General features: G+C 35.4%; 2 protein-coding genes and 1 long non-coding RNA gene across 3 annotated transcripts; 2 read left to right on the top strand and 1 right to left on the bottom strand.

Annotated features, from left to right (window-relative positions):
- The first annotated feature begins 3,120 nt into the window (after positions 1–3,120).
- LOC110889245 (tRNA N(3)-methylcytidine methyltransferase METTL6) lies at positions 3,121–7,487 on the top strand. The gene is made up of 6 exons (XM_022136752.2): positions 3,121–3,477; positions 5,126–5,235; positions 5,378–5,678; positions 6,705–6,807; positions 6,953–7,095; positions 7,274–7,487. The coding sequence occupies exons 1-6, from the start codon at positions 3,286–3,288 to the stop codon at positions 7,370–7,372; spliced, it is 948 nt and encodes a 315-aa protein (XP_021992444.1). The 5' UTR covers positions 3,121–3,285; the 3' UTR covers positions 7,373–7,487.
- Positions 7,404–13,057, bottom strand: LOC110889244 (alpha-galactosidase). Its single transcript, XM_022136751.2, has 14 exons — positions 12,769–13,057; positions 11,631–11,689; positions 11,486–11,542; positions 11,221–11,255; positions 10,776–10,879; positions 10,622–10,697; positions 10,482–10,540; positions 9,987–10,052; positions 9,825–9,908; positions 9,148–9,212; positions 8,521–8,603; positions 8,355–8,445; positions 8,087–8,277; positions 7,404–7,647 (listed from the first exon to the last, which is right to left on the bottom strand). The coding sequence occupies exons 1-14, from the start codon at positions 12,960–12,962 to the stop codon at positions 7,561–7,563; spliced, it is 1,251 nt and encodes a 416-aa protein (XP_021992443.1). The 5' UTR covers positions 12,963–13,057; the 3' UTR covers positions 7,404–7,560.
- Positions 9,179–9,909, top strand: LOC118480401. The gene is made up of 2 exons (XR_004862460.1): positions 9,179–9,298; positions 9,800–9,909. It is a non-coding gene; the product is annotated as an uncharacterized LOC118480401 (long non-coding RNA).
- Positions 13,058–26,710: the final 13,653 nt, after the last annotated feature.

The following is a 26,710-nucleotide window of genomic DNA, read 5'->3' on the forward strand; positions in this document are numbered from 1 at the left end:
TCTAGACGCTTTTAATCGTTACTCTCATTCGCGTCAACTCTTACGACCCTACTAATGGATTAATTTCGGGACGAAATTTCCTAAAGGAAGGGAGACTGTAACAACCCGCACTTTCGTGCGTTGTTACTACTCAATACACTCGTTACGCCTAGCACCAGAGATTCGGATCATAATGTAACTATATCAGATCTATTGCCAAATCAGAGTATAATCGAATAATTACGCATATTCTATCGCTATTACAAACCAATTTTCAATAAATTATAACACTCACGATGATGTTGAGTGAGGGCTTAATCTACCCTCCTCGATAACCGTGAGGTGTCAAAACGTAAACAAGCAACGCTAACAAAGACTATCGGGTGAGTACCATGTCTCCAGCCATCATGACGATGACGGCAACACGAGCAAGTAGTGCCCCGATAATCATTGTGGCACATCACATCGAAGAACGCACTCGAAGGCACGCGTAACTCGATCATCGCACCGAATATTGGATATATAGATGCGTATATACGACCCTTTTGTGATTAATTATAATAAATAATTAAATAATTATATAAATTTATGAAAATACGGCCCAAACAGTCGAAATCGTGCCAAAAACAAGGACCCAGGGCTTCTGTACGGACGGGCCAGCCAAACGGCTGGGCCAGTCGATCGGACGGGCCAGCCGATCGGCTGGGCCGCCCGATCGAACGGGCCAGCCGATCGGCTGGGCCGGCCGATCGGACAGACAGCCAATCGGCTGGGCCCATCTGATCGAACGGACCGGCCGATCGGCTGGGCCGTCCGATCGGACAGGCAAGCCGATCGGCTGGGCCGGCCGACTGAACGGGCCAGCCGATCCGGCCCACCTTTCCTCCTTTTTCCTCCTCCCTTGCCTATAAATACCCCTCTATCACCCTCAAACACTTGTTATTGCTGCTGTTACTCGACCAAGACGTTCCAGCCCCTTAATCTTCCGATTTCTCGCGATTCTTGTAAGTTTTCAACTCAAATCTTGTACTACTTCGATCTAAGTGCAATCCTTCATCTTTCTATCTTTCAAAATCCGACTTTTAACCGTGAAATCAATGGATTCGGAGTGTTCTAGGGTGATGTCACCATGGAGTTCTTCAAAAGTGATGTCATCCCATGAAGAACAACTCAGATCCGAATGGTTTCCATGCGATTCTTCATGAATCTCGTCCAAATCCATGTTTTCTAATCAAGAAGTTACGGATTTGAGATGTTCTAGGGTGATGTCATCATGAAGTTCTTATGAACTTCAAATGTTGGCCTCATTCCACCAAGAACAACTCAGATCTGAGAAATCCCACAAAGATAATCAAGGTTTTCATATCAAATCTATACACAAAAATGGTAGAAACAGAGCTTAGACCGACCTTCTACTCATTCTTAGTGTCGTGTTGGTCGGGAATCTGATTCCTACCGAAGAGACGACCAATTTCGGGTTAAACACGGAAAAACCGCCAAGAACGGCCAGTTCTGATGGAACGGGGTGATTCCCGACCGATAGAACAAGTCGGAATTGATGGAGTTTCAGTTGTTCAACGCGTCACAACAACGTCTCGACCAAAAACACCGAAGAACACTCGAAAATCATCGAAAACAGCTGGACAGGCCAGTCGATCGAGCGGCCCAGCCGATCGGCTGGACCAGCCGACCGAATGGCCCACTCGATCGAACGGACCACTCGATCGAGCAGCCCGGCCGATCGAGCGGTCCATCCGAATGGGCCAGCTCAATCCAACTTTTCGTCTAATTTCACGTAATTCGATACCGTTAAACGCGTAATCCAATACTTATGCAATTAGTCTGAAATCAGGACATTCCCAGGCACCATCCCGTCAATCCAACCGAATACGCACTGTGAGTATACTTGACCCCTTTTATCGAATTTTGGGTGTAACATACGTTCCTCATAAATCGAACTTATCAAACGAATGATTCAAATTGTTAATCTATCACTTGCGAATAACTGTTTGCATAGATATACGTGATGCTAGTTGCATGTATGTTAGGACTTATACTCGTGACGTCCCACCCAGACTAGTATAGTACTATTGCGCCCGACGGGGTCTAGTTATGCCATCGAAGAGTCGAGCATCGAGGACTTAGCTGGTAGTATCAGTTTTGTGAGTATATATGTCGTGTATTACGCTTATGCATATGGAAATTCGCAGCACTTTTATTCTATTATACTATTACATATCAAACCTGTATACTCGCCAATACTTTTGTATTGACAATATTTTAACGTATGTTGCAGGTTTAGTCGAAGTCTACATCAAAATCGAGCTAGGAAGTCTAGAAACTCACCTAAATTCTAAGTTGACGGATTTGAATTGTTCGAGAGAACAAGAAATCTGTAATAACTTATGTGATTGTATTGTTGTTAGTATGGGATAACAAATGTAACGAATATTATCGCAATATAGTTGTTATGGATTCTCTTGAGCAATCTGATTCGCCTAGTGGCGCGCCCCGATGATTCCGCCATCGGTTAGGGTGTGACATATGTAGATGCGCTTAGGGGAGTTTACGGTCAGTTTCGCTAGTTTAGACAATAATTCTACCCCAAATTGTTGATTTTGGTATTGCAAAACTACAAACCAAGTTGGTTGATTTACCGGTTTGGCAACTTTATTTTGCTTTTTTTTCTTTCCAAAATTGCCCATTTGTGTAAAAAAAAAATATATAGTGGTTCATTATTATAAAACATAAGTAACTACATTATTTTAGGTGTGGTCCACAATCAAAGATTGTGAGTTTAAATCCTCTATAATATAGATCTCATGTATTTATCCTAAAAAAATCTTAGAGTTGTTGTGAAAAAAAAAACAACAAATATAAATATACAAATAATAAAGATAAATGATTGGTTTCAAGTTTCAAGCGAGACCAAACTCTTAAACCATTAGACTATAAACTATATAACCATTTGGATCTCAAGCTAATTATACGACTTATTTTGAACATCAAATAAATAGGACAAATGCACCACACCTAAGCTCTTGAACTCACAACGCGATTCGGGATGATTTTTATAACTTACTCAATAAATTATAAACGAACCGAGCTCGAGCTTTCGAATTAGATATCCAAACAACCAAGCCTCTTTAAGTGAAAACAAGCCATTGCTCGGCCCCTAATTCGAAGGTTCTGAAACCAAGTTTGAAGACGTTAGATTAGGTTTTGTGCGGGATAGTATCACTGTATCAGGCCTTTGTTTGGTGCAATAACTGCAAGCAGTCGTTTCAGGCTGGCCATAGAACATCGATGAGTAGCGAAGAAACGGAGTACCACTCTAATGATTTCGAGTGGGATGAACTGAGGGAACGCATTGAGAACGATCCTACATTAAACTATCATTTTCTCCCTTTCACCCCTCAATCTTCATCTCCATCTTCATTAGACACCCAATCTTGGAACCACTTTCATGCCCGTCACTCTACCGGAAAGTTCTTCAAGGTACGTCCGTCCTATGATTGTTTCTAGATCTATTAATGCTTCTTACCCATACAGACAATGATGAACAAATTGGTGATAGTATAGTATTGTAAGGAATTTAAGATAGTTGAATTCTTTCTGTTACCTCTTTAGTTCATCATTTGGTACAAAAAAAAGGTGTTAGGAAATTGACCACAAGGTGCTTTCCTTTCCTTGCAACTTGCCTCGCCTGAGGGCCTAGGCGCACGCCTGAAGGCTTTTGTCAACAGAGTAAAATTTCACTCATAGCTAACATATTGGTAGAGTCTTGCGAGGGTGGGATGAAGGAAAATTTTTTCTCTATCCCAGAAGATAGAGCGGTCCTTACTACAGAAACCCTTATTTTCACGTATATAGTATAGCAATCCTATGTTGTCAAAAGTGCAGAAGCGCAGCCCAACGCAGGGGTTAGCGTTGCGATCTGATAGGCGCTATTTCAGGCGACCATACGCTAGTTAAGGCCAAATTCTGACCAAAAATTTTCTACAACCCCAAAAGAAGCCTATAATCAAGCTAAACAAGCCTAAAACATGTCTAAAACCCCAAACGCTCTGCTAAAAAAGTATATACCCCAAGACATAGTTGTTAATGGCGAATAGCGACAAATAGCGATGAGGTACCTGTATGCTACATAGCAAATAGCGATAAATAGCGGGCGGCTATTTTTAAATAGTGATACACTAGAAAAAACATTTAAAAATATTTTATACGTATATTATATCAAACTACCTTGGTATATATGTTATCATGCATCATGTGGTGGCGTTGATAGCTGAAAGACAAAAGGGTATATGCACTAATCGGTCTTTGTCCCGATTGCTGAGTGTTATGTGCCTTATGTCCAAGGCTTGATGCAAAACTACTATTGAGCCGGGGGTCTCACTGAAAGCAGCCTCTCTATTCCTACGGGGTAGAGGTAAGGCTGTCTACGTCTTACCCTTCTCAGACCCTACCTTTGCTTTGCTATTGGTGGGATTTACTGAGTATGATGATGACATGTATATTTAACAAAAACCTAAAATCCAACTATTTTATAGCTATGTTTAATTGCTATTTATATAAACCGTCGCTGTTATCGCTATCTATCGCTACAACCTTAATAGCGAGCCTAGACCTATATGCTACGTAGCGCGCTATAGCGATCGCTACACTCACTATTGATAACTATGTGGCCCAAGACAACGCTCAGGCAAAGGTTTAAAATAACGGAATGAATCGAGCCTCGGCGCGTTTTCCCTTCGCCTCACGAGGCGTACGCCTCGAGGCAAACCGAGGCGTAAGCCTGAGACGGAATTAAAAATAAATATAAAAGTTATATATCATTTAAAAATAATAATAATTACTAATTTCATCATCAAAATCACCAAAAACACACATAAAAAGACATAAATTGCTTGAAATTGACACAAAAAGTCAAAAACATCAAAAACAAATATCAAAAACCCATGGGGTGCACCTGAGGCGCAGCCTTTTTAGCACCTCAGCCCCCCTGAGGCGCACATACAGTATAATTCCCCTGAGGCACGCCTCTGAATCGTTTTTGGACGTTTTGCCTGGCTTAGGCTAAGGAGACCCAACGACAGATCTATGTATACATGCCAAGTTGTTCAAAGATTACTTGTTTGTGCAGGAGAGACGGTATTTGTTCAAGGAGTTTCCTGAGCTAGCTTCTTGTGAAAAAAATTCCAAGCTTTTAGAGGTGGGATGTGGTAACGGAAGTACTGCTCTACCAATCTTACGGTAATTCCAAACACGTGTTTTATTGTGAACAAGCATTGAAATTAGGCTGAATTTGGTGCACAGTATTCCATGTAATGTGTATTAGTTATGAAACTAACAACAAAACATTAAAAACTAAGTTTGTTTATCCTCTGCTGCGTAGTTGCAAAGAAAACATCCTTGTATTTGCTTGCGATTGTAGCACAGAGGCGCTTGATAGAGCAACAGAAGTCATACATGCTTCCACTGTGGTGTCAGCCAGAAGCCGTTTTCGTCCATTCTGTTGGGATTTTTCTACATGTCGGTTTCCTAAGTGGCTAATGTGTGATTCTTGCTACGAAACATCTCTACATAAGCAGAATGCATCTTTGTCAGACATTGACAATTGTGAGAGAGATTCTACTGGTATTACTTCATTAAAGAAAAGTGAATGCTGCATTGGCGGGATGGACTTTGTTACATTGGTGTGTCCCATCATCTCCAATATTACCCCTAGGGGTGTTCATCGAATCGAATATCGAATTTTCGAATTATTCGAATCGAATTGTTCGAATAATTTTTATTTTTCCTTGAATTCGTATTCGATTCGAATTCGATTAAAACCTACCGAATTCGATTCGAATTCGTATTCGAATAAAAATCCCAATTCGTATTCGATTCGTATTCAATTAAAAATTCGAATTCGAATCGAATTCGAATAAATTCGATTTAATTCGGATTCTTTAAAAATATGTAAAAAACTTTCAAAATGAAACATAAATTTTAAAGCAGCCATAAAGCACGATATCACATTAAAAAGTTCCAAATAAAATACCACAAGTCTAAAATTCAAAACGAAAAGTCGGGAATAACGACTCCACATTACAAGTTAATATTTTTACGCTTAGAAATCTCTTCGTAGATTTGCTACTTAGGTTTTAGTTATGGGCCATGTAGTGGGCTTGGTAATGTGTAATTTTAATACTTGGAAAAAATTGAAAATAATTTATAGTATAGCCTAATAAAAGTTATATATGTATTATATATAAAAATAATAAATAAAAATGTATAATTTTTATTCGAATTTCGAATCGAATCGAATTTGAAATTATAAATTCGTATTCGATTCGTATTCGATTTACTTGACTCGAATTCGAATTCTTATAATCGAAACGAATGCTTGATAATCGAATCGAATTTAAACGAATTTCGAATTTTTGGAATTCGAAACGAATTCTGCACACCCCTAATTACCCCTTTCTGAAATTATGAAACTTTAACTTAATAAAAAGGTTGATATGTAAAAAAAATGAGAGATGCAACTTCTGGCTGTAAATAAAGCTTATTTGGTTGTGCATAGAGCAACGCCTCGTTCACGTGCCGCGTGCTCCTCGGCTTTTGGAGCCTTAACGCAATAACGCCTCGGAGTGTCTCGCGCGTTTTTAAACCAAACCGTTGACTGCTGATATTTTGCTTTCGTAAATTTAATTTGACTATTTAAAATCTGGCAGATTTTTACACTCTCAGCTGTACCACTTCATAGGATGTCTGCAGCTGTTGCTGAGTGCTTCTCTGTTCTTAAACCTGGTGGATTACTTTTCTTCAGGGATTACGGTACTACTTAATAAACATAAAAATCCACTTAATCATGTATAATATTGGTTCATCTTTTCATAAGAATGTGTGTGTTACACAAGATGTAACTTTTAACGACTTGTTTTTGTGGCGTGTGCTCAAATATGCTTGCCGATTGATCCAGGTCTTTATGACATGACTATGCTTCGATTTGAAGCTGATCAAAAAGTGGGATTTCGGGAATACAAGCGTTCTGATGGCACCCGATCATACTTTTTTTCTTTAGATATTGCACGCGATCTCTTTATAGGCGCTGGCTTCATTGAGGTAATCATCATTTTTTTCCAAAAAAAAAATTATTATTTATTTCCATCGTATGACAAACAACTAACTTGTATGCTGGTTTCAATTAATTTATCTCCTTTGAGGAAATTTATGTTTTCATTATTTTAACTTAATTGAGTCCGTTAAGCAGTAGTCACATGTGTTAAAATATGTTTTGCAGGTTGAGCTTGAATATTGTTGTGTGAAATCAGTAAACCGTCGTAAACAGAAGACTATGCACCGGGTTTGGGTTCATGGGAAGTTCCAAAAACCCATGTAAGTTCGTTTTGTACTAAATTCTAGATGATAGAAACGCATCAAAAACATCATTAAAAAAACTCAAAAAGAGAACACATCTCTGTTTATTAGCTTTATTTTGGCTTTGCCTTCGCAAATCTTATTCTTACGACAAACGTATCATAACACATAACACAATCTGCAGTTAACTGGTCATGTACTCTAAACTCCTTATCGTGGGGTAAGAACGTACATTTTACAAGCGTGAGATTCTACAGTTGCCGAGATCTGTCCCTTCACTGATCTTTGAGTCTTGTACTGCAAAAAAAAAAAAAAAAAAAAAAAAATTCCAAGTGAGACATTTAAGTTACTGCAAGTAGACATGTACAAAAAACCGGTTCGAAAAAAAAAAAACGATCCCGTTTGGAAAAAAAACCCGGTTTCAACCCGACTCGGCCCGAGGGTTTGGATACCAGTTCGTATTATAATCCGAACCGGTAAAAAAAACGATTTAAACCGGTTTTTTTGTCCCAGACCGGTTTACAACCCGGACCGAACCGGTTTAATAGGTTTGGGGTTTGATCCTCGGAAACCGGTTTTAAACCCGAACTGGTTTGAAAAAAAAACCTGGTTTGTTTACCACTTGAAAAACCGGTTCGGTTGGTAAAAAAAAACCTATTTGTACACCTCTAACTGCAAGTGCATGCTAGAAAAAAAAATTAATTCAAAATAATAAAATATTTTTTGATAGTCTTACCGCCCACAAGTCACGAGCATTAACGACTGTGGTCGAGTTTAGTCCTATGTCGGACCAATATGCTGTAATTTGGGCTCTTGAGCTTCCTCTGTTCCACAGAATCACAGCAACTTTGTTATGTGCAAGTGGGCCAGCCCAGACCTCCAAATCACCATTTTTCTTAACCTTCTTTCCTTGGACTCCAAGGCTATCTGTATCAACACGAGGCTGGTGAGTAAATATCCAAAAAATTATAACAAGAAAATAATTATAAATTTTCTTAACCGACCTTGATTCACTGCTATAACTTCTCTATTACTGAGTATGTCGTGTGTTTCTTTGCTCATTGATCGCACATCGCAACCGACCAATAAAGGCGCCTAAAATGTCTTGTCAGTCTCTTGGTTTTCTATGAGATTATGATAAAAGTAACTATTTTGAAACAAGTGATATACCTTTGCTAACGCCCAAATGCTAAAATGCGAACGGTATTCTTCTGTGGTCATGCCTCCATTCCCAACTTCTAACATATCGGGATCTAAGAGCAAATTACGAGATAACATGAGCTTAAGAACCGTTAAACTGCAATATGGGTTGTGTTTCTAGGTTCGCAAAACGGACACAAAAATCATGCCGGACAAACAAACCCAAGCACTACATGAGTTTTTTGGGTTGACACAAGTCATTTAACCATAAATTATTATTTTATTTTTTGTATATTAATACTCTGATACTACAAATTGCAACACAAATACACATATATAAAACACTTATGTTTTCATCTTTTATTTCTATTTAAATCTTAGCATAAATCATCAGTTAAGGTTAAGACAAAAAAAAAACATTTTTTTAATAAAAATAAAAAGGGTAAATGGGTCAACTCGTGAACCCGCCAAGTCAACCTGAACACAACTTGTTTAGCTAAACATGTTTGCGAGTGTGACCGGCCCACATATGTTTGGACTGAATTCAAACCTACGAATCTCGTGTTAGATTTATGTCGTGTTTTTGTTTTCTTATCGTGTCATATAAAAAAAAAAAAAAAAAAAAAAAAAAAAAAAAAAAAAAAAAAACAGAATTACCGTTCCATCCACCAGGTTTCGCATAGGCCGCCCATTTATCATTTTCATCAGCCCGTGAAGTCATGCTAGCAGGAGGCGAAATATAAATTATTTTGATAATGAAACATATATAATTTTTAAATAAAATTTCTTAGATGATTTATAAATGTGGGTAGTGATAGGGGTGCAAACGAGCCGAGCCGAGCCCGAGCTCGACCAGGCTCGAGCTCGAGCTCGTTTAACATATGAAAGCTCGAGCTCGAGCTCGGCTCGATTCGAGCTTTATTTCTGAAGCTCGAGCTTAGCTCGAAGGTAATTTTTCAAGCTCGAGCTCGGCTCGGGCTCGACTCGTTTAGTATTTTCTAATTAATTTATATTAATTATAATTATTATTATACATATAATTTAGTTATTTTTTTATATTTATATAAATGGTAATTATTATTATATAAATATATGTTCAATATATTAATAAAAAATATATAAATAGAAAGCTCGATTAGGCTCGCGAGCCGGCTCGAGCTCGATAAGCGAAGCTCGGGCTCGGGCTTGTTTACTAAACGAGCTTGTTTTTAGGCTCGGGCTCGAACTCGTTTAAGCTCGGCTCGTTCGACCTTTTTTTCGAGCCGAGCTCGAGTAGCTCGCGAGTAGCTCGGCTCGTTTGCACCCCTAGGTAGTGATTTAATTTTAAAGTATACCTATCCCAATTATCAGAAATATCTCCTGTGGTTCTCCAGCTATTGCCAACTTCATTTGCCCAAGTTGCAGGATCATCTCGGCCCCTGAACATGAATTAATACGGTCATTTTGGCCCATTATTTTTAACTTTTGTGTTTAATAAAAAGAAGATCAAGACTGACCATTCACATAAAGAAAAGAAAATGGGCCTTCCTGCCTTCTGCAATGCTTTTGTCATTATTGGATACCTTTGTCACAAAAGCAAAATCCTTTATAAGCTGTATTACAATTTGGGTTAGCTAAAGAAACACCACTAACATACTATCTAGACGTCACTTTTGTGTTTTACGGGTTGTATGACTAGTGAAAAGTGGTCACGTGGGGAGTCGCATGAGAAGGTGTTCACCAAATCATACGGGTCTGTATGATGTGTTTGAGTGACATATTAATAATGTGACCATTGACAAAGTCATATGACATGCACGACCATTTTTTTCCCTATCATATGGCCCATATCTTTTCACATGCATGACCAATATGATGTGACAGCAGGCCTGATGTACACTTTTAGAGTGATGTTAACATCACCCTTGCAATATACAACTGAATATGAATACGTACACTTTCATATAACCTTGGTTGTATGATAATATTAATATCCTAAAAATTTATGGTACCTTTCCTTAGGGCTTCTACCCTGATCGTTGCAATTATCATATTTCAAGTAATCGATTCCCTGTACGATAAGGTAACCGATTTAGTTTGATTATATACCTGAAGGAAAGAACACGAAAACAAAACGAAGCTGAAAATGTACCCATGACGCGAAGGTTTTGGCGTCCTGCTCTTCGTGGCCTAATGATCCGGGCATTTTCAGACTACATGTTTGAGTTCTGCCAGAAACAAAAATACGAGAAAATGAGACGAGTTTATTATAATTACGATATATAATTTTATTGTGTTTTAAATACCCTGCATCAGAGTAAATTCCAAGCTTCAGTCCTTTGTTATGAACGTAATCGGCTAATGCTTTGATTCCAGAAGGAAATGTATCTGCTTTCGGGACAAAATTCCCCTACAAAATCAAAATGATTTCTTTCATGATGGTGATTTTTTACTTGAAAAAAAATGTTTGTGATGATTGATGAAATACATAGTTCACATGTGACATGTTTGTGTACATAAAGAACTGAATTTTCAACTAGTTTGTTGTCCTTCTATAATAGATCACTACATGTGCTTGTGTGTATGCACATTTTTCTTAAAACATACATATATTTTAGGTAAGTTTGTGTTATTTTTTCTCTAATGAGTTAAATATCAATTATTAAGTAATTCTTGCATAAAAATAAAAAAATATGGAATTCTTCTAATGGAGGAAAATATAAACATGTAGTGATAGAAATTAAGAATTACCTGTGAATCTCTATTTAGTTCTGCCCAACAATCATCTAAAACACAAAAAAGTAAATAAAGCCATTATTGAGATTTATCCATATTGACAGAATAAACAAATAAACAATTACCTTTATATACACAAAAATGTTTTGTTTTACTATGTATTATCCTATATTATTTTGTAAGATCTTATAAGATATTATACGGCCCACCACATGAATACAGGGATTTGTCTTATTCAAAACAGACACTATAATAAACATTATTAAATACAAAGCTTTACCTATATTAACATATTGGTACCCAGCAGCAGCAAGTCCAGTTGATACCATAGCATCCGCTATTATAAAATGAAGAAAATATTTTAAAAATTTATAATCATTAAAATATCTAACAAAAGACGGGTAAAAAGGTTAAAATATATTTACCAGTTTCCCTGATTAATTTTTCTTCGATATTACAAGCAAAGTGGTTCCAACTATTCCACCTGAGCATACATGTGCAAATAAGTAATTTGTTTAATTTATTGAAATTAAAAAAAAAAAGACAAACTAATTAAAGAAAAGTAGGAGAACAAACGTTTAGTCAAATGTGTTTACTACTTTATCAAAAAAAATTTTTGACCATTATACATCACAAATTTGAATATTATACTTTGGTTATAAAGAAAACCAATCACAACCATACAATACAAAGACATGTGGTAACATTTGCGTCAAGTAACGCAAAAATGATAATATTTTTGCACAGTGGCGGAGCTTGATCAAAAGTTTCGGGGGCGGAAAGTCATAGGACTCAATTTATATATTGTATAAATATTTAGGCAAAATAGTTGGGGAGACAATCTTATATAATTTTAAAATTTTCGGACGAAAAATAGAAAATTTTACATTTTTAACCGAAACATTCGGGGGGCGGGTGCATCCCCCACTTTACACTAAGCTCCGCCATTGTTTTTGCACCAAGATGCCTGATAGTACTTTTGCGTCAATATCTAACTAACGCAAAAACGATCGTACTTTTTTTTTGTTGTTATTTTTTAAATAAAAATGACAACATTACTATTATTAATCAACATAGACTGATTAACTTTTGAAAAAGAAATATCAATGGCTAGTGTGATAATATACGTCATAAACACGATTATCTTTATCATACACACTAGCAGTATCAAAGTGTCTAGAAAAGATATTGTTTTCATGTTGGAACATAATTTACTCATTTAAAGAAAACCTGATTATTGTTGTCAATTTGCTACTTGATGATATTGTACTGACAATGATGATGAATATATACTAAAAAAAGCATTCGCCAGATGTATTTCAATTAGAAAACAATGAAGTCTGAAACAAGTTAATAATGCAAAGAGTACAAGTTTTTATTTTCCCGTCGGCAACCATATTCATGGTCTAGCTCTGAGTTCATTGTACATTTAATAAAGCCAAGAGTACAAGTTTTTTTTATCAGCAAATTTGGATCACTGACGACCACCGAAATGCAAGTGATAAAGCTAGTAAATGCATGGTTAACAAGTTAACAAACAACCACAAATGCAAACATACTTACCCCATCTGCGGTGTACGGCCAAGCCCGTTGTCCAAAAGGGTCCTCCGGTCATGTGTGCTGCTAAAACTTGTACGTGCTGCTTTGGTGGTTGTACATCCGATACATAGAAGCAAGGATGAGAAGCAAAGTACAAGGTTTAGATGCATGTTTGCTCTCTCAGAGAATATCAGTGAGGTAGCAAATGGGAAGTGCATCTCTTATTTATATGTACATAATTTTGTACATTTATTTATTTATATGTATATGTATATGTATCATATGAAGTTGATGAATAAATTATTTTATTATTAGTATGATGCGTATGTGTATGTGTCTTTCTCATTTGCCGTTTAGGATGGGTGGGAAGTCATCATCGACATTTATCCCAACGACACGTTGTTGACCTTTTGGGATGATTGTATTTGGTGTGTAGTGTTCACGTTAAGAACTAGACTTAAATTTACACTAAATGTCGGTCACATACGAGTGAAAGTCAATTGTCTACACCGATAATGTTTGTTAGGATGACCAATATATAATATTTTTTAGGGTGTTGATTGTCGGTTTTTATGTCGAGTTGTACTTGAGTTAAACAGATAATGTTCATTAGGGTTTTTCTCTTTGTATATTAATATCAAACAATGAAAAACAAAATCGAACCCAATCAAACCAAAACAAATCACGATTGAAACATATAATTTCTGGTAGAGGTTTTGATTTAGCCTAAAATTTTAAAAATTATGTAGCCTAAAGTTTTAAGAATTATGTAATATCATAACGTTTTAAGTTTACATGTATTGACTTTTGGAGAAAAAAATGACTATTTTAAGTAGAAAGGAAAATAATTAGATAAAATGAAAACTTTTTAATAGGAAGAGTTAATTACTGTTTTCGTCCCTGTGGTTTGTCAAAAATCACTATTTCAGTCCATTAGTTTAAAAATTGCGATTTCAGTCCTTATGGTTTCACTTTCGTTACCATTTCAGTCCACCTCGTAACCATTTCAGTCCCTATACTAACAGAATAAATGGATTGAAATGATTACGAAAGTAAAACCATAGGGACTGAAATGGTTACAAAAGTGAAACCACAGGGACTGAAATCGTAATTTTTAAACTAATGGACCGAAATAGTGATTTTTAACAAACCATAGGGACGAAAACAGTAATTAACTCTAACAGGAAATAATTTGCTTTTGATAATTTTTTGGTTTTTTTTTTTTTTTTTTTTGCGTTAGAGGCTGTGGACCTATTTAGCTGAGTTCAAAGAGTAAGGCACAGTAATATTATGACCCCGAGATCTATTGATGTAGTTTTTAAAAGACTCAGATTTTCTATTTAAAAAGGGGTAGCGGCACAGCTTGTTGCGTTTACCTTCTATCTCGATGTAATTGCATTAATTTGATACGAATTAGATCTTGTATTTCTTTTAGAATATTTAAATTACAAATCTAATTCCAATATGTAACAACTTAACACATTATAGGTTTATTATGATTAAATGAACGGTATGGTCTATGACATAACTTTGAACTTATTATAAACACTCTTAATATATTCATAACGTATTGCTAAACAGGTTAAATTCAAAGATGATATCAAGACTCACTCAAGTAGCACGAATTAGAAAAAGATATACCCAAAAAAAAAAAAATTAGAAAAAGATATTTAAGGACTTCCTCTCATCATGTGATGGGGTTTAATCGATATGTTGCTTGCATGCGTGAACTTTGATAACCACGCGTCTATGGGCCATTTACCTTGGAAATAATTGATATCGATATCTTGTTATTAAGGAGTATTTTCCCATAATAGTGTTGTGGAAAAAACTATTTATCAAAATGGTGTTGTTAGAAAACTATGGAAAAAGATCAAATAGGAAGTTTATTTTGGCTAGAAAATGTAGGAAGCAATAGGATTATGACATGTGGCAAAATATAAAGGAAGTGTATTTTAGTCAATCATATCCTTTTCTTCTTCCTTCTTCCCAGTAACATCAAACCCACCATCTTCAACCATTTCTTCACTTTCTATCTCAATAATCACTACATTATAGTGCGATTTTCGTTACCAATCAATGATTCAAACACCCGATCAACGTGTTCTTCAGTTTTTTTGAAGAAAACCCAGTTTAATTTCATACAAAATCTCGTTTTTTCTGGTGATTTTGAAGATAATCACTCGATTTGTTCGATTCGATCTCTGATAAATGTTTCAATCATTCAAATTTCGTCAATCGTTGAAGAAACCGACTTCGATACATGTAAGAAATTCTTTAATTTCATTTTTATTATTTGGGTTTTTGATTTATTCATTGCGTTTTACGATCTTGGCGTGGGTCGGGGGCGGCAGCCTCTGGCGGGGTCCAAGGAGCAGAGCCCCTGGCTGGGGTTGAGCTGCCAGGTCAGCTCGGAAAATTTTTTTTTTATTTAATTGCTTTAATAAAAATGCATCAGAAATTTAATTTTCCAGAAATTGCTTCATTTCGAAGATAGTAATTCATAGACAGTTTTTTGATTTGCTACTCTCTGGTTCAGACAAATTCACAGACAGGTCAGCTTGTGTCCATTGCGTTTTAGAAATAAGAGAGTTTTATGTGTTTTCTGGCCATTGCGTTTTAGAAAAAAACACATTTTTGAAGTGTTTTTAGTTCATTGCGTTTTAGGTAAACACATTTTTATTTGTTTTCAGTCCATTGCATTTTAGAAAATACACTTTCTTTTGTGTTTTTAGGCCATTGCGTTTTAGAAATAAGACATTTTTATGTGTTTTTTGGCTATTGCATTTTAGATAAACACATTTTTGAAGTGTTTTTAGTTATTGCGTTTTAGGTAAAACACATTTTGAAGTGTTTTTAGTTATTGTGTTTTAGGTAAAACACATTTTTATGCTTTTTCAGTCTATTGCGTTTTAGAAAACAGTCATTTTAAGTGTTTTCTGGCCATTGCGTTTTAGAAATAAGACATTTCTTTGTGTTTTTGGTGCATTGCGTTTTAGGTAAAACACATTTTTATGTGTTTTCAGTCCATTGCGTTTTAGAAAGCACACTTTCTTTTATGTTTTTAGGCTATTGCGTTTTACAAATAAGACATTTATTTGTGTTTTCTGGCCATTGCGTTTTACAAATAAGTCATTTTTTTGTGTTTTTGGTGCATTGCGTTTTAGAAAAATGTCATTTTTTAGGTTTTTGTTTTCATTGCGTTTTACGTAACTGGGGGTTTTTCTATTACGTTTTACGCAACTGGGTTTTAAATTTTTTTTAAATATAACAATAGTATACTCGTTTTAAAGATAAAAAACACTCGTTTTTTGTGCAATTTTTATAAAAAAATAATGTCGTATGAAAGAGTTATTAACGTTTAAAAAATGAGGGGGGGATTAGAGGAGAGAGAAACTATTGGCTTAGATTGACTAGAATGCCCCTAAACAAACTCACGCGCCTTTTTTTTTCCTTTCAATTTCCCTGATTTAATCTTAGCCCTTGATTAACTAAATGGATGGTCAAGATCACTTCCTAGCCTTCCTAGCCAAATAAACTTACTATTGTATCTCCACCCAGAAAACTATTTATCAAATTAGTGTTTTTGAAGTTTTTTTTTTGTTTTTCACTCCTATTCTAATTGGATAAATCCAATTCATTAAATAGCTATTGATCTAATCATGTTTTTTTAGAATCTAAAAAGAAATCACTTTTTTTTTCTTATACCTACTTTGAAACAAAAACATATTTTATAGGTCGAAAAATCTGTATTTGATTAAAAAAAGAAAAGAAGCTCCATTGTAATTCTTATAACTTTCCTCATATTCATGTTTGTTATTCATTAAAGTTACCCCCTCATATTCAAGTTTAAGTTATTCAACGGAAAAAAAGTGAAAATTCACTCAATTTTGTCATTGATATATTTCTCTTGACTAATATTTTATTTCCGTTGACTAATTATTTTATATATCTATCTACTATAATAAAATAAAAGAAACCAAGTTTTCAACACGTGGTCATTCATAAAATGTATCCTCAAATTTATATTAATCTTATATTAAATAAATAATAAATTAATATTAAATCTTATCATATTTTAATAAAATATTATCCTCAAATCTAAATTGTTAATTTAATATATTTTTAAAACAAATACCTCTTTCTTCTACTTATCTTATATTAAATATATAAATAATAAATTAATATTAAATGTTATCCTAATTTATTAAAAATATAACTTTTTTATTAATTGGTATACAAAATTATATTTATTCAACACGTGTAAAACGCGGGGTTTTTAAAAATATAACATTTTTTTATTATTTATCATACAAAGTTACATTTATATAACACGTGTAATACACGAAGTTTTTAAAGATATAAATTTTTATCATTTGCTATGTAAAATTAGATCTATTCAACACGTGTAATACATGAGGTTTTTTTGGAGACAAATTTTTTATTATTTGGTAGATTTTTCAACCCGACTATATACAGGTTTTTTAAAGATACGACATTTTTAGTATTTAATATACAAAAATACATTTATTTAATATGTGTAATACACATGGTTTTTAAAAATATAACTCTTTTTTTAGATCTATTCAACACGTGTAACATACATGGTTTTTAAGGGTGTAATATTTTTATTATTTGGTAGATTTATTCAACCCGATTATACATGGGCTTTTTAAAGATACGATGTTTTTAGTATTCAGTATACAAAATTACATTTATTTAATCTGTGTAATACACATAGTTTTTAAAGATATAACTATTTTTATTATTTAATATATAAAATTACATTTATTTAACCCGTACAATATACCCGGCTCATAAAGATATAACTTTTTATTCTTTAATATATAAAATTACATTTATTCAACCCGTGTAATACACGGGGTTCTAATCTAGTTGTTATATATAATAAAACATAATATATTAAATAAACTTTTTAAAAATCTAAATTTTGTTTAAGTAAAGTATTCTCTAAGAAAAACCCACACAGAAATTATGTACTTCATGTTCGAACACACGAAAGAGATAGTAGGTTCGAACCTACTAACTCTTTATAACATGTATTAATTAATGAAGAAAGTAAGGACGGATCCAAACCTAGTTAATGGATTGAATAAAAATGGTCAAACTCAGAGCTTGAAAACTAGATTTTTGAAAAAAATAAATAAGGTATCAACGGAATAGGTGACTAAAAATCCTTTTTTTAATCAAATACAATTTTTTTTAAATATGTTTTTGTTTCAAAGTATCAACACCACAAATTAAGTCACCATTAATTGCAAATTATTCTTAGTCAACAAGATTTGTAACCATTGCATAATTCTCTCCTTAGAAGATTTGTAACCATCCTAGAAGATTTGTAACCATTGCATAATTCTCTCCCTATAATCAAGCTCTTGTAATTATTGTATTCATTCTTGTACCATTATATATTGATTTGTAAATAATGAGAATAACATCTTGATTCAATACAAACTTCTATTGTTTATATGGTATCAGAGCCTAAAAGCTCCCTTGAGCCATCTCCGATCCAAAACTCGGCAGACACCTTCTGTCCGCTTCCCTTTTCTTTTCTTTCGATTCACCATGGCCAAAACAATCATCCACAACCGTCAACCCACTACTTATGACAATCGCCCAACACGCAACCCAAATCCACCCACAACCCGAAACCAATGGCCATCTAGAACTACCAATACCAACACTCGCCCGACTCGCAACAACAACACCTATTGCTACTATTGTAACATTCCCGGACATGACACCAAAGATTGTCGCAAACTTAGTCGCTTCCTACGAAAACACAATGTCTCACATCAAAATAACAACACCCCGGTGGTTAACTACACCACCCCTCACCCAACGGCAACAACCCCATCTTGGATGTGGGACACCGGTGCGTCCAACAACACCGCGAACAACAACCAACAATTTCCCGCTCTTTCCGAATACGGAGGACCCAATGAGATCGTGCTAGGTGATGGTAAAACTCTCCCTATAACTCATATTGCTCAAACAACTATTCCAACAAAATCTCGCCCACTTCTTTTAAATAACATTTTAATTGCTCCTAATCTTCGAAATAATCTTATTTCCGTTGCCAAAGTTTGTCGTACTAATCATGTTTCTGTTGAATTTTTTCCCTATCCTTTTTTTGTCAAGGATCTACGCATGGGGGCGCGTCTCATGCGGGGAGTGAACATCAATGATATCTACTATGGACCAATCTCCTTGTCTCCTCAAGTCAACAATACCCAAACAAACTATCTTCTCATGTGGCACCACATACTTGGACATCCATCGCTTCAAGTGTTTAAGTCTTTAATTCTTGATTGGGACTTCATAGTAATAAGGTGACCCATGAGTCTTTTCATTGTGCTTCATGTTCACTAAATAAAAGCCACAAACTACCTTTTGGCAAAAATTCTTTTGTTGCTAATCAACCACTACAACTTCTCTACTCCGACGTATGGGGTCCCGTAAAAACGTCAACGGATGGCTTTAAATACTATGTCATTTTTGTTGACTATTTTTCCAAATACATTTGGTTATACCCAATCAAACGAAAATCTGATGTCAAAATTCTTTTTCCACAATTTAAATCTTTTGTTGAAATTTTTTAAAAACCAACATTGTTGCGTTATTCACTGATAATGGGGGTGAATATGTGGGTCTCTCACCATATCTTGCCTCTCAAGGTATCTCCCATTACACGACACCACCTCACACACCGGAACAAAATGTTATTGTCGAACGACGTCACCGACACGTTGTTGAAACCGGCCTTGCATTACTCCACTACTCCCACTTACCACAACATTTTTGGTCTCATGCTTTTCAAACCGCTACTCACCTCATAAATTGTTTACCTACACCCATTCTCCACAACAAATCACCCTATGATGTGTTGTTCAAAACCGACCCTACCTATTCCAAACTTAGACCTTTTGGTTGCCTTTGTTACTCGTGGCTAAAACCATATGCTACTTCAAAACTACAATCACGTTCCACGGCATGCATCTTTCTTGGATACTCCTCCTCTAAGGCGGCATTCAAATGCTATGACCCTCTTAATCAAAAAATTTATCACTCTCGACATGTTCAATTCATCCCCACATCTTTCCATCCCAAACCACCAACTCCAACCCTCTACATATGTCCTTCGACATCTTTTTAAACCAGACACCCTCAATTCCCATTCCCTCCCCACCGCCTACATCTCCTGCCCAAAACTCTCCACCCACTGTTCACACTTCCCACTCTACCCAACCCACTCCATCACCCGAAGCCCAACAATACACACCAACCGAAGTCCAACCAACCACCCCATCTCACCAAACCTCCCACGGTCCAGTATCATCTCCCTTACAACTCCACGACCCATCTCCAACCTCCCCGGCCCATACACCACCTTCCACTTCCACCGTCTCCCCTCTCGGCCCAATGCCCGAGCCCACTAACCAGCCCACTCCACCCACCGGTTCCACCACCTCTACACCAATCAACTCACCCAACTCACAATATCATCAACCCGACCCTCCAAACACCCAAACTCCACCGCCTCGTCGATAACCCAACCCCAACCCCAAATACTACAACTCTAACTTTGTCAACTCCACCACCATTCATCCATTACCCGTGTCCCTTGAACCGTCCACCTATACTCAAGCCTTGAATGATCCGGATTGGCGTCACGCCATGGATCTTGAATATAATGCCCTCATCCAAAACAACACATGGGAACTTGTACCTCACACCACCCAAACTCTCATTGGTTGCAAATGGGTGTTCCGCATTAAACGCAAACCCGATGGCACTATCGACAAATACAAAGCACGTCTAGTGGCGAAAGGGTTTCACCAAAAATTTGGAAAAGACTACCATGAAACTTTTAGCCCGGTTACTAAACCCGTTACCATTCGCACCGTCCTCTCCATTGCTCTTTCAAAAGGGTGGCCTTTACGCCAACTTGATGTTAACAATGCGTTTCTTCATGGGACCCTCCATGAAGATGTTTTTATGATACAACCTCCCGGGTTCACAAACATGGAATTCCCGCTTCACATTTGCAAACTAAAAAAATCCCTTTACGGTCTTAAACAAGCACCGCGTGCTTGGTACATAGAACTAACCAACTTTCTCGTTAGTTTTGGTTTTAAAAAATATCTCTCTGATTCCTCCCTCTTTGTCTACAACTCCAATGATATCACTTGCTACCTCCTTGTGTATGTTGATAACATTGTCCTTACAGGAAGTCACAATTCCTTCATGGATTCATTTGTTCAAGCCCTAAGCAAACAATTCTCCATCAAAGACTTAGGCCCTCTCCGTCACTTCCTAGGAATCGAAGTCATTCCTATGCCTCATGGTTTATTTCTTTCTCAACATCGCCACATTCAAGATGTTCTCACCACCTTTAAAATGGATGGTGCAAAAGAGGTTCTCACTCCTTTGAGCACGTCTGATCCGCTCTCTCCTAATGACTCCTCTCCTCCCGTTGACCCCACCCCTTACCGAAAACTAGTTGGTACTCTACAGTACTTTGCCTTCACCCGTCCAGACATCTCATTTGCCATCAATAAATTATCTCAATTCATGCACTCACCCAAACAATCACACTGGCAAGCTCTCAAACGGGTACTCCGATACTTGAAAGGAACAGTACATCATGGGTTGTTCTTGAAATGCAACACCAACCTTAACTTGCAAGCCTTCTCGGACTCGGACTGGGGCGGCATTAATGATGGAGATTGGTCAACCACAACATATCTTTTATACCTTGGGTCCAATATCATCTCTTGGAAATCTGCAAAACAAAAAACCGTCTCTAGATCCTCAACAGAAGCTGAGTACAAAGCCCTTGCTAATGTCGCTGCTGAACTGTTATGGGTTAAAAATTTACTCCATGAACTGGGTTTACCACCTGTGAGCACTCCCTTATTATACTGTGACAACACCGGGGCTACCTATGTATGTGCCAATCCAGTTTACCACTCACGCATGAAACATATTGCCTTAGACTATCACTTTGTACGGGAACAAGTCAACTCCAGGCAACTTAAAGTCCTTCACGTCAGCTCAAAGGATCAACTTGCGGATGTCCTCACCAAACCGCTTGCACGGGCACCTTTCCTGTCTTTTCGGTCCAAGATTGGAGTCTCCATCTTGCGGGGGCGTATCAACACCACAAATTAAGTCACCATTAATTGCAAATTATTCTTAGTCAACAAGATTTGTAACCATTGCATAATTCTCTCCCTAGAATCAAGCTCTTGTAATTATTGTATTCATTCTTGTACCACTATATATTGATTTGTAAATAATTAGAATAGCATCTTGATTCAATACAAACTTCTATTGTTTATACAAAGTAGGTTTTATAAAAAAAGTTGTTTTTTATATTCTTTAAAAATATGATCAGATCAATAGTTATTTAATGAATTGGATTTATCCAATTAGAATAAGAGTGAGAAACAAAAAGAAAAAATCTTCAAAAACACTATTTTGGTAAATATTTTTCTAACAACACTATTTTGGTAAATAGTGTTAAAAATTTGGTGAATGGATATTTAATATGTTTATAGTTTATTAATTTAATGAAATTATAAATATTAATTAGAATCTTCATGTGGTAAATAAAAGAGAAACTCTTGAGTAGAGCTTCTTAATGACATTTAATTAGTTTTATTAGAGTTTTATGTCTCTAATTAAGTGACTAATTAAGTGAAACCTTTCACCAATCCTTAAGTCTTGTACAAATAGTAGGCTATATGCTTCTTTTGTTAGAACAAGAATATGGTATTGCTTGATACATGAAGAATACTAGAAGGAGGATGAATACTTGAAGACCAACTAGAGAGATGAGTAATCTCTACTTGTTTTCCACCCCATGAGTTCAAACACTAAAATTACCGGATGTAACCTTGAGCCCGTTAGCCATCTCCGGCAGTACAGACTGCTTCGGTTGTTGTACCCTGGGAGACAAACGCGTTGTCTTTAGTAGAGGCGCGAAATCTGTTTTAAGGGAAGCGTGTTGAACACGTGCCTTAACCAAAATCGTCAACGTTTTACTGTGCTCTTTGTTGCAGTCAAGGAGTATATTTTCAAGACTCAAGATGATGAATACTCGAGTCTAGGATGCTATCTAGTGCGCGTGAAGGACCCACCAGAGATGCTGCTTGAATCAAGATTGGTATATATAATTATATTTATATTCTTTTTATTTAGTTATTGCAACCGGTATTGTACTATGATATTTCCTACGAATAACGAGAGTCTCGTTATTATATATTTTGTAATTATTTTTTACAAAAGATGAACCTAATTCCTACAAACTTAAAACAGATTTCGTGACATTGTTGGTACAATCTTAAAAACCTTATTTATAAGGATTTTGGGTTTACGAAAGGATTTTTAATAGAATAAAAAAATATTTTTAGAAGTTATAATCTTATAAATATTTTTTTTTGGGAAATATGTATGTAGTACAACTTGTTGTGTTTGGATTTTTTGAGATTGAGATACAATCTTAAATCCTATACCGTGGTACAAAACGAATAGTTTTGGTTCCAACGTTTGGTTTTGAAACGATTTTGGGAACCGTTAATTTTTCTAACTTTTGTGTTAGATTGGGTTTGTTAGTGTAAACCATACGTTTTTTTGTAAACGTTAAATTCTCTAACATGTGTGTTAGACCGGAATTATTGGTGTAAAATGTGTGTTAGACCGGAATTATTGGTGTAAACCATACGTTTTTTGTAAACATTAAATTCTCTTAAGTAGAGTTTTTTATGTCTTTAAATAAGAGTTTTATGTTACTTGATTAGAGTTTTATGTTTCTAATTAAGTCTCTATTTAAAGTAGACTCATCATCCACCCATGGATTGATATGAACAAATAAGTCTTAATGATTTTGTAGTCATTTGTCTTCTAACATGTGTGTTAGAAACGTTCATGAAAAGCGTTAGTTTGGAAGCAATTTTTTAATTGTTTAGTTTCTAACGTGTGTATTAGAAATGACTTATTTATTTGAACCATATATGTGTTTTTAGCAAGTCGAATTAACATTTTGTGGAAATGTTAATATTTCTAACGTGCGCGTTAGAATTTCTTTCATTTTAACATGATTATTAAAAATGGTTAAAATACAAATGCTTTGAAATGTTTTATGTAGACATTTTATATAAGCAATTTGTTGTAGCATTGTTTTTAATGCTTTGTATGATTTAGAAATAAAATGTCATACATTGAAGTTGATTTTTGATTGCCTTCAAGGAACTAAATCACCATAAAGTGATGGTGTGATATTTATATGAATTTAATAAAATTAAAATCATTTACTAGACTCTTCATATGGAAGATAAACTTTTAAGGAGAGTTTCATGTCAATTTATTAGTTTTTATTAGAGTTTATGTCTCTAATAAAATATTTAATTAAGTGAGACTTATCTCCACCCCATGTCTCTTGTATTAAAAGTAGGCTATGTGCCTAACTTGATGAGATTGAAAAAAAAAATACAAGAGTAAGAATACAAGAATTAATCACCATAAAGTGATGGTGTAGTTGTGTGGGATTTATCACCAACTTTAATTTGTGATTTCTAAATCCATTTGAGTGAAATTTTAATTACTAATTAAACTCTTCATATGGTGAAACTCTTGAGTATAGTTTTAATGATGACATTTGATGACTTTTATTAGAGTTTAAGTATATAAAAATTGAGACTCTTAACTCTTCATATGGTGAAACTCCTGAGTAGAGTTTTAATGATGACATTTGATGAGTTTTATTAGAGTTTAAGTCTATAATTATTGAGACTTAACTCTTCATATGGCGAAACTCTTGAGTAGAGTTTTATTGATGACATTTGATGAGTTTTAATGATGACATTTGTCACACCCCAACCGATGGCGGAATTATCGGGGCATGGCACTGAGCGAAACAGATTGTCCAAAAGTTTCCATAACAACTATTTATATAATCCAGTTAATGATACGTCCCATACCGTATCCCGAATAAACAAATACATCATTACAAATAACATCCAAACAAGAAATTCTGTTCCGACAACTCAGATTTAAGTAAAATGAATATTGTTCAAATGCTCCTAAAGACCCAGCCTGACAAGACCTACAGACAACTATGCTCTAGTTGGGGGCCTCTAGAGCTTTATTCTAGCCTCGCTTTCCTAGCTAGCAAACATCTTAAACACCTGTCACATACGTTAAAATAAAGTCAATACACATAATGTAAAGGTGAGCATACAAGTTTAATAGTAGCATATAGAGTTCGAAATAGTTTACGCATAACCAGCACGTACACAGAGGAAAACGAAGCATGTTAATTATCGACATGGACCTATCGATACCCATGACTGCGGGTTGACCGTCCGAGACGGTTCGCAATACATGATTACCATCGTAATTGTAACACCCCAAAAACGGGTTTGGTGATCAAACCACGCTAATACTAACAGACGGCTAAGGAACCGTTAGTGGTAAAAATTAAGCCAGAAAATATTAGGATTATTATATAATTATATCCAATATTTAATAAAAAGAGAAAAGAATGCGTTTGGGAAATAAAGTTTATAGAAGGCCCGAGTTAACGGGACTTAAACTAAACTTAGTCATAGATTCCCAAAACCCACTAATTCAATTAGGAATGTTTAACCTAGTTAATAAGTGGGGAATAGTGTTAGAAATAATGTAGGCTGTGCCCTACTTAATTAACTAACCAAATTAGAGGGGCCGATAATGTTAAAATCGAAACTTGATTTTTATTAAACAAATAAAAACTAAACCAAACACCCCATTTCGGGGGTCTGGTCGATCAGAGCAAGCAGGGGGCGACCCCCACTCCTTCAAAACCCTAGAACTTCAGAAATCTTGCAAATTGAAGGTTCAATACGAGTTCAAATCGAATTCTAAACATAGATTCCTGATCCTCATCACAAGGGGATTACAAGGTATGTAAAACTTTGAGAAATCTTTCAACTTGAAATTCTCATGAATTGGGAATAATCTGAGATTCTAGTTGCATGTGTATGTTATGATGATTTAGGAACTACTATAGAGTTTAGGGACAAACCCTTGACAAACACAAGCTGAAATCATGTGAATTTTTAGTGAAAACTATGATCACCATTGTAGGTGATTAGTGAATTATGTGAAACTTGATGAACACTAGGAAATAGATTGTTGATCTAGTGTAAATTGACAATTTTGAAGTGATTTCAGAAATTATAGAAGTTAACCACTTTGTAAGATGGTTGATTTATGTGAAATTTTGGCTAAGAGATAAGCTAGAGATTTGAAAATACACATGTAAAATTCTGCCCTTAAAATGTTTGTTGAAATGCCTCAAAGAAGGCACGAAACTAGAATTTTTGTAGTTAAAACACCTAATTGTGATGTTTTGGCTATTATGCAAAATATGATTAAAAAGAGTTCTACATGTGATAATTGTGGTTAGAACTTTGGTTAAAACGGTGGTCTAAAGATAACGCCTACCGGGTAATTAAAGAATGCTAGAACTAGTTGATGAACTCGAATATGCAAATTAGTATACTAATGGGCATTTGACTTTTAAAAAGTCAAACTGACCTATACTACGATAAATGCTAAATTTTTAATGTGAAATGTGTAAGGTGGAATAATCGTATTAAATTATGATTAAACTAACCACCTTGAAAACGATGATGATAGTTTGACGCGTAACAAGCTAGGTGGAAGCTTGATGAGGGAGCGGGTCAAACGAATCAAGAAGGAAAGGAAAAGCGTAGTTCGGATGCGAGGTAAGTATAACTTACGCCCCTTTTACATTATTTGCGAAGTTACCAATTTCAGGTATTAATATGAATGCTACTAAATGGTTGGTATATGATATTTCGACATGATTCAATGAGAGTCGGAATGATGGAAAATGGTATGAAATCATGACTATAGTAAAAGGAATAAAATGGTA

The sequence above is a fragment of the Helianthus annuus genome, chromosome 7 (genome assembly GCF_002127325.2).
Source record: "Helianthus annuus cultivar XRQ/B chromosome 7, HanXRQr2.0-SUNRISE, whole genome shotgun sequence".
NCBI classification, from domain to species: domain Eukaryota; kingdom Viridiplantae; phylum Streptophyta; class Magnoliopsida; order Asterales; family Asteraceae; genus Helianthus; species Helianthus annuus.